The sequence below is a fragment of the Eurytemora carolleeae genome, unplaced genomic scaffold (assembly GCF_000591075.1).
Source record: "Eurytemora carolleeae unplaced genomic scaffold, Eaff_2.0 scaffold114, whole genome shotgun sequence".
NCBI classification, from domain to species: Eukaryota; Metazoa; Arthropoda; class Copepoda; order Calanoida; family Temoridae; genus Eurytemora; species Eurytemora carolleeae.
The window spans coordinates 204,477-214,184 of NW_019396465.1; the positions used below are offsets into that span (position 1 = coordinate 204,477).

General features: G+C 29.1%; 1 protein-coding gene across 1 annotated transcript; it reads left to right on the forward strand.

The window, feature by feature from the left end:
- Positions 1-2,657: 2,657 nt before the first annotated feature.
- On the forward strand, positions 2,658-9,541 carry LOC111703800 (zinc finger protein 227). The gene is made up of 2 exons (XM_023475863.1): positions 2,658-3,506; positions 8,511-9,541. The coding sequence occupies exons 1-2, from the start codon at positions 2,953-2,955 to the stop codon at positions 9,247-9,249; spliced, it is 1,293 nt and encodes a 430-aa protein (XP_023331631.1). The 5' UTR covers positions 2,658-2,952; the 3' UTR covers positions 9,250-9,541.
- Positions 9,542-9,708: the final 167 nt, after the last annotated feature.

Below are 9,708 nucleotides of genomic sequence, written 5' to 3' on the forward strand. Positions count from 1 at the left end.
ATGTTAAAAGAAGAATCTTCTATCTTAAAATGATGTTAAAAGAAGAATCTTCTATCTTAAGATGATGTTAAAACAAGAATCTTCTATCTTAAAATGATGTTAAAAGAAGAATCTTCTGCCTTAAAATGATGTTAAAAGAAGAATCTTCTATCTGAAGATGATGTCAAAACAAGAATCTTTTATATTTAGGATGCGGTTAAAATAAGAATCTTTTATCTGTATTAATAATGTTAAAAGAAGAATCTTCCATATTTAGGATGCAGTTAAAAGAAGAATATTTTATCTTAAGGACGCTGTTAACAGCAGAATCTTATATCTTTAGGATGATGTTAAAAGAAGAATCTTCCACTTTTAAATGTTTCATTGTTTTTGTTGAATTCCATGGTAAAAATACTGACAACGTCAGAACTTTGATTATTTTCATTGCTTTTTGTAAAATGTGAATATTTAACCACCATTATTTTGGTTGATTTTCAGAGCTAAAACTACTCAGATATAATATTTTGATTAATTTCCAGTGCTATAGATATTGAAATTTCAATGTTTTGGTTGATTATCATAGCTAAAAATGCTATTAACGTTCTGGTTGATTTCCATTGCTATAAATATTAAAATTTCAATGCTTTGGTTGATTATCATAGCTGACAATGCTATTAATGTTCTGGTTGATTTCCATTAGTGAAATTAATTAAAATGTCATTATTTTGGTGTTTAATTTGCTAAAAACATTCATTATTTTTGGTTGATATCCATTGCAATAAATAGCTAAGCTAATATGTCATTATTTTGGTTAATTTCCATTGATAAAGTTATTAAAACGTCATTGTTTTGGTTGTTATCTTGTGCTACAAATATTTTGATTTATTGCAAAAAAGAACTAAAAATGTCAATATTCAAGTTGATTTCCCTTGCTAATAATACTTAAACAATATGTTGGTTGATTTCAATTGATAAAAATACCTATTACCTAGAATGTCCATATTTTGATTGATTTCCCTTCGGAATCAAAATATTATTTCATACCAAAATGCAGTACGAACGATATTTGTATTATGTTTGTTGATTTCCATTGCTGAAAGTATGTAAAACGTTAATATTTTGGTTGTTTTCCGTTGCTAACCCAGGAAACATTTAAACCGACTATATATCCGATAGCGAAGATGTCTGGTAAATAATTCTGGACTTATGATGTTCGACGGAGACTAAATGTTTGCAGGGCGTACTTGAAATGTCAATGAGGGAGTTTCCCTTATAACAGTGGTTGTATTTATAACAACACAATTAAGACGACTTTTCTAAATAAGTTTTGATTACTAACGAGCCGTTTTCAAATTACAAGTCTACAAGTAAACAAAGAGAAGATGTTAATTGCCAGCTTCTCTTTGTTTCCATGCTTATGTGTATCCTTACTGTTTGAAAACTTGACAATAATCAAAATTAAAATAGAAAGTCGTCTTCATTATAATGATGTAGACAATGAAGATTGCAGCAAAAAACACAGTGATAACCAGAAAACTCTAATATAGAAAGACGACTTTTAATCTCAAGTTAGGACTTTAAATAGTCCAATCAGCACGATATACAGCAATTGTCCAGTGTAAACAGACCCATTTCACTTAATAAGTGATAACCCTAGATAAATTAGAATAGATTGTTCATGCAGACTGTAAAGCTGAAAATTGTACAACCCCTTGTACATCATAAACTTGTCATTTGAAGAGGTCATTGAATACGTTTTACTTTTCGGGGTCAATCTGTAGAGTATTTTTTTTACTAATTTATTTAAAGAAGTTGAATAAAAACTAGGCCTCACCCATTAACTATTTTAGCTTTTAACCCTAAACAGGCTTGGCCGGCCCTATAGTTTTTTTGTCCTAGCACTCTCATTTTTGTCACTATTACCGTGAAATTTTGTGACTTTTAATGAATAGTTAATCTAAAGGATTTTTCTGTCAATTTTTTTTAATGCATAGGGTAGGGTACAGGGCGATAAAAAGTCCGGTCTGTGTAAAAAAAAATCTAAAATGGCCCTTATAACTCTTTTGTTAGACTAAAGCTACAGATCTAAAAATTATATTATTAAATGAGCTGGCGTTGAAAAATTGGTCTATGATTATGCATTTTAATTCTATACCTATTCTCTAAGGCCTTTTTTTTAATGGGAGGGGCGTGGGAAATGTCAGTAGCTATGTATTGTTATATAGTTGTCTTCCTATCTCAGAGTTTTCTGGTTGTAACTGTATCAAAAACAGATATTTGAATTGAGCAGACCTCGCAATGAAGATTTTAAAGTGACACCCTTGCAAAAAAAATGCCATAAATAAATAGAACATCATTTTTTTAGTTGATTTCAAGAGAATACCAAAAATATTGAAAACGTCATTATTTCGGTTAAACTGTGGCTCTGGCATCAACTACTGCATATTTAGAAGCACTTGTATATTATTGGTTTTACAATTTTTCTCAAATTCCGGATTTTTATAGATGACAAGAACATGTTTTCAATATTCTGTTTCTTCATATCGATTTTTAATGACAAAAAATCTTGACATTTCCCTAATCAGGATGAAGACTGATTACTCTATTATTATCTAGATATAAAAATGTTAAGAAATTGAGTTTTTATTCCACAAACTCAAATTTTCTAATCCTTATAACTTTGCAACCTGATGGTGTAAACCTATGATAATTCAAAACTAAACTTATTTGATTGAACAGAGTTTATTTTGTGTAAGGCAAAAACTTAATTTATTTATTTAAATAATATGATAATGCATTTAGTAACATTTGAAGAACATTTTAAAATAAAATTCTACTTTTTCAGATATATTTAGATTGGAGACAGCAAACCTGTAAAATAAGAATTCCTATTCTGTTTAAAAATCTTGAGATTGAAGAAAAGAAAACTACAGATTTTTAATCATCTTATTTAAAATTTAATCTGATTCCATCATGGATGATAATTCTAAATCTGGAGAGAAAACACATCCCTGCAGTATTTGTAATAAGATGTTTAGATATAAATCTTCCCTGAATATACACCTGAGATCTCATACTGGAGAGAAACCATATTCATGTGATATTTGTGATAAAGCATTTAGTTTTACTAGTAGTCTAAAGAGCCACATGAACTCTCACACTCAGGAGAAACCTTTCACTTGCAGTACTTGTGACAAAGGATTCGCTCTGAAGGCCAACCTAAAAACACACATGAGATCTCATACTGGAGAGAAACCATATTCATGTGATATTTGTAAGAAAGGATTTAGCCGAGCTGATAACTTGAAAAGCCACATGATTTCTCACACTCTGAAGGCCAACCTAAAAACACACATGAGATCTCATACTGGAGAGAAACCTTTTATTTGCAGTATTTGTCAGAAAGGTTTTGCCAGTAGTTCTAAATTAAAGATACACCTGAGATGTCATACTGGAGAGAAACCATATCTATGTGGTATTTGTGACAAAGACATTTCAGATTTGAACAATGGGGAGAAAGAAGAATAGTGCGGGTTTCTACAGAAGATTTCATGGAGAGACAAAATATTGCGGATTACCACCTCTCCTAGATTTAACGAATCCTCCCAACAAATAGACGAGTCATTCAATACATTTACTTCTTGATAAATGGTGGAAAAGATAAAGATAAGATCATTGGAGCTGTATATTCAGATGTTGTCAGCATCTGGAATTCTCTTAGACAACAAAATCTCAACCCGGAAGAACATACTAGATATAAATCAACTTTACTCAGATGTAATAAACACAGAATGAAGCTTCAAGGGCAAAGACGATTTCTCAGGATTTAGACAAGCGTCTAGTTAAACCAAGCTGTTCTTCCAAGCTCCGATTGTTCCCTGTTAGGATGTGCCCGTTAAGTGGAAAATTGAAAATCACAAACAGAAGCACATTCTCTGCCTTTGTATAGAAGACAATAGGTTAATATCAATTCTATAAATATACTTTGTTTGTTTGTTTGTTTGTTTGATTGTTTGTTGATTTTTTTATTTGATTTGTTTGTTACAACACAATAGTTCTGAGTTCTGATATACTACTCTTATTCTCAGAAATATAATTTATTCTAAGAACAGTAATAAAATGCATGTTTTATTGTACATCACTTTTAAATATAAGATTCGCATTTTTTTAATATTTCTTAGTTTTGTATATCTATATATATGATAGGTTGTAATGTCTGTATGTATATCAGATCATAACTCATGAATCCCGGGACTGATTTACCTCAAATTTTGATTGGTGAGCTTGGGAGAACCAAGGGAATGTTCTTAGCTTGGTTTTGTAATTCTAAGTTGAGTGGGTTGACTTTTATTGGGAAAATCCAAGCAAAGCTGGGATCTCAAGCTAGTAGTTTTTAAGTAGAATAGAGTTTTTATTTTACTAAAAAGCTTAAAATTAAATTTTAATGTTTTAGGTATAAAGTATCCCCGGAGAGTTCTGTAGTTCCAATTAAAAGTGTTATCGGGGATTCAGGAATCCTTCATCAATCATCAAGGGAGAAATACACTTATATATTGTTATCTCTTTTATTAATAAAAGTAAATTATTAATTTCAATTGAACATCAACCGAATATCATTTCACTTTTATCTTTGTTTTGGCCGATTTTAACAGATAATATTTGCAACTACTTTTGATATCATTTACTTTTTTAATGTATACATCCATAATACGTATCAAATTTTGTTTAGAAATCAATATTTACCACTTAAATTATCTTTTAACAGGTTGAAATAAAATATTTTATTAATTATTTTTCAAATTGAATATTTGATTCTGAAATTAGATTATTAATTAATCAAGAATTGACAGAGAGATAACGTTGTTCAAACGAAGACTATGTTGACCTTGAAATATTAAAAGAAGAAAGAAAATCTTAAAGAAGAAACAGATTATTCACATGGAATATTGTTAACGGAAGAATATTAATATAAAATGTTAAAATATGCCGTTAAAAGAAGAATATTCTATTTTCTAGATGCTGCTAAACAAGAATTTTAAATCTTTAGGATGCCGGTACAAGAAAAATCTTTCTTTAAGATTATGTCAAAAGAAGAGTCTTTTATCCTTAAGATACTGTTATAAGAACAATATTCTTTCTTTAGATGATGTTAAAATAACAATATTCTTTCTTTAGAGGATGTAAAAATAACAATTTTCTTTCTTTAGATGATGTTAAAATAACAATATTCTTTCTTTAGATGATGTTAAAAGAACAATATTCTTTCTTTAGATGATGTTAAAAGAACAATATTCTTTCTTTAGATGATGTTTAAAGAACAATATTCTTTATTTAGATGATGTTAAATGAACAATATTCTTTCTTTAGATGTTAAAAGAACAATATTCTTTCTTTAGATGATGTTAAAGGAACAATATTTTTTCTTTAAATGATGTTAAAAGAACAGTATTCTTTCTTTAGATGATGTTAAAAGAACAATATTCTTTATTTAGATGATGTTAAAAGAACAATATTCTTTCTTTAGATGATGTTAAAACAAGAATCTTTCATATTTAGGATGCGTTAAAATAAGAATCTTTTATCTGTAATAATCTATATATAAATTTGGCTTGTCTGTCTGTTTGTCTGTCTGTCTGTTTGTTTGTTTGTATCCAATAAACGTCAAAACGGCCAAACCGATCGGGCCCAATTTTTTTGTGGGACATCACATGACCACAGGGAAGGTTTATAAATGATAAAAATTAAAGAAAAACGTGTTTTAAAGGTTTTTAATTTTGTAAAAAAAAATAAATTCTTGAAAATCCGCGATTTTTTTTAAAAACCGCAAAAAAAATTTCTTTGTTTTAAAATGTAAACAAAAATAACATGTTCACAATTTAAATAGAAGATGGGCGCGAAGCGTCCTAAAAGCCTAGTAATGTTAAATGAAGAATCTTCCATATTAAGGATTCGGTTAAAAGAAGAATCTTCCACTCTTAAATGCGATGTTAAATGAAGAATCTTTCACTCTTAAATGCGATGTTAAATGAAGAATCTTTCACTCTTAAATGCGATGTTAAAAGAAAAATCTTCCACTCTTAAATGCGATGTTATATGAAGAATCTTCCTTAACTGTCAAATGATATTACTAAGAGATACTCTAATGTGAAATACTGGCTAATAATATGAAAGCAATTACAATTGCTGATCTTAAAGTTCAAGATTTAAGTAATGTGATTTTTTATTGTCTTGTATTTTTAAAATATGTTTAATTAAATTTATTATTAGAGTTAGATTTCCTATTTATGTTCTGTGATATTGTTTATTATTATGACTAGCAGAAATGTATTCAAAATTTTGTAGAATAACTGTTAGTAATAATAGTAACCTAGAAATTTGTTATAAACCCATGATTATTGACGATTTTTGTGATTCATATGGTATAATTTATATTTACAGTCTAGATGATTTTATTCACACCTTTAAAGAAAAACATCGGATTATTAACTGGTTGTTTTTAATAATAAATTGTCGTTAAATTTTGCTCTTTTCATTGAAAATATTTCTTTTGTTTCATTGTTTTGGTTGAATTCCATGGTAAAAATACTGGCAACGACAGAACTTTGATTATTTCCATTGCTTTTTGTAAAAGGTTGTTACTTAACCACCATTATTTTGGTTGATTTTCAGAGTTAAAACTACTCAGATATAAAATTTTGATTGATTTCCAGTGCTATAGATATTAGAATTTCAATGTTTTGGTTGATTATCATAGCTAAAACTGCTATTAACGTTCTGGTTGATTTCCATTAGTAAAATTAATTTAATGTCATTATTTTGGTGTTTTTTTTTCTAAAAACATTCATTATTTTTGGTTGATATCCATTGCTATAAATAGCTAAGCTATTATGTCATTATTTTGGTTGATTTCCTTGGCTTAAAATACCAATAACGTTCTTTGTTCGGTTAACGTTAAAAGTGTCATTAGTTTGGTTAATTTTCATTAAAAAAGATATTAAAATGTAATTGTTTCGGTTGTTTCTTGTGCTACAAATGCTGAAAATGTAATATTTAAGTTGATTTCCCTTTCTAATAATACTTAAACAATATGTTGGTAGATTTCAATAAATTAACTAGAATGGCCACATTTTGGTTGATTTCCCTTCGGAATCAAAATTTTATTTTATACCAAAATACAGTACGAACGATATTTGTATTAAGCATGTTGATTTCCATTGCTGAAAGTATGTAAAACGTCAATATTTTGGTTGTTTTCCGTTGCTAACCCAGGAAACATTTAAACCGACTATATATCTGATAGCGAAGATGTCTGGTAAATATTTCTGGACTTATGATTTTCGACGGAGACTAAATGTTTTCAGGGCGTTCTTAAAATGTCAATGAGGGAGTTTTCCCCTTTTAACATTGGTTGTATTTATAACAACACAATTATGACGACTTTTTCTAATTAAGTTTTGATTACTAACGAACTTTTTTCAAATTATAAGTTTACAAGTAAACAAAGAGAAGCTGTTAATTACCAGCTTCTCTTTGTTTCCATGTTTATGTGTATCCTTACTGTTTGAAAGCTTGACAATAATCAACATTAATTATAGAAAGTCGTCTTCATTGTATTGATGTATACGACGACGATTGCAGCAAAATACACGGTGATAACCAGAAATAGTCCAATCAGCACGGTATACAGCAATTGTCCAATGTAAACAGACCCATTTCACTTAAATAGTGATAACATATGCTTCAAGTAAAGCTATGTAACGCCATCAAATCCACCAAGTATTGCTATAAAGTCTCTTCCTATTTCAGAGTTTTCTGGTTATAACTGTAACATAAATGATATTTGAATTGAGCAGACCTCGCAATGAAGATTTTAAAGTGGAACCCTTGCAAAAAAAATGCCTAAAATAAATGAAACATTATTTGTTTGGTTGATTTCAAGAGAATACCTAAAATATTCAGAACGTTATTATTTCGGTTAAACTGTGGCTCTGGCATCAACTACTGTATATTTAGAAGCACTTGTATATTATTGGGTTTACGCTTTTTCTCAAATTCCGGATTTTTACAAATGACAAGAATTTGTTTTCAATAATCTGTTCCTTCATATTGATTTTAAATGACAAAAAACATTGATACTTTTCTCTAACCAGGATGAAGACTGATTACTCTATTATTATCTAGATATAAAAATGTTCAGAAATTGAGTTTTTATTCCACAAACTCAAATTTTCTAATCCTTATAACTTTGCAACCTGATAGTGTAAACCTATGATAATTCAAAACTAAATTTATTTGATTGAACAGAGTTTATTTTGTGTAAGGCAAAAACTTAATTTATTTATTTAAATAATATGATAATGCATTTAGTAACATTTAAAGAACATTTTAAAATAAAATTCTACTTTTTCAGATATATTCAGATTGGAGACAGCAAACCTGTAAAATGAGAATTCCTATTCTGTTTAAAAATCTTGAGATTGAAGAAAAGAAAACTACAGATTTTTAATCATCTAATTTAAAATTTAATCTGATTACATCATGGATGATAATTCTAAATCTGTAGAGAAAACACATCCCTGCAGTATTTGTAATAAGATGTTTAGATATAAATCTTCCCTGAATAGACACATGAGATCTCATACTGGAGAGAAACCATATTCATGTGATATTTGTGATAAAGCATTTAGTTTTACTAGTAGTCTAAAAAGCCACATGAACTCTCACACTCAGGAGAAACCTTTCACTTGCAGTACTTGTGACAAAGGATTCGCTCTGAAGGCCAACCTAAAAACACACATGAGATCTCATACTGGAGAGAAACCATATTCATGTGATATTTGTAAGAAAGGATTTAGCCGAGCTGATAACTTGAAAAGCCACATCAACTCTCACACTCAGGAGAAACTATTTGTCTGCAGTATTTGTGACAAGGGATTCGCTCAGAATGTTTATCTAAAAACACACATGAGATCTCATACTGGAGAAAACCCATATTCATGTTATATTTGTGATCAAGCATTCAGCCAAACTAGTAATCTTAAACGCCATATTAACTCTCACACTCAGGAGAAACCTTTCACTTGCAGTATTTGTGACAAAGGATTCGCTCAGAAGGTTTATCTCAAAACACACATGAGGTATCATACTGGAGAGAAACCATATTCATGTCGTATTTGTGATCAAGCATTTAGTCAACCTAGTAATCTAAAACGCCATATTAACTCTCACTCTCGGAAGAAAAAAAGATTTGCTCTGAAGGTCAACATTTGACATACCACATGAACACTCACAGCTAAGAGAAACATCTTTATCTGCAGTATTTGCAGGTATAAATGACGTTAGCTAGCTGTCTGAAAGTACATTTGATAAATTACAGTGGAGTAAAACTGGTGAACATTTGTGAAAATCGACAATTGTGGAAATTAACGTCTTTTTATGCTTATTAGAACTTCCCTTGTCTGTTATAAAAGTTAAAAGGGATTTAAAAAGAAAATTTTATTTCAAAATTGTAAGCTGAATTCATTATGTTTATTTTTAAATAAAGATTGTACCTTCCTCACTATCAGTATAATTTGAATTATCAGAATTATTTTCGTACTAAAGTGTTAATAACTTATGTTTTTTGTAAATTGAATTGATTTAGTATTGCAATAAAATTGTTTAAATTCAGAACCATGTTTTATCAAACTGCTCTTGAGAAGTATAAACATGGATATCTAATTCATCCTT

What these genes read in the sequence shown, in the direction of transcription:
- LOC111703800 (XM_023475863.1), top strand. Translation starts at nt 2,953, where the DNA reads ATGGATGATAATTCTAAATCTGGAGAGAAAACACATCCCTGCAGTATT. An exon ending in AATGGGGAGAAAGAAGAATA is followed by an intron (nt 3,507 to 8,510) that starts GTGCGGGTTTCT and finishes AATTTAATCTGA; the next exon opens with TTACATCATGGATGATAATT.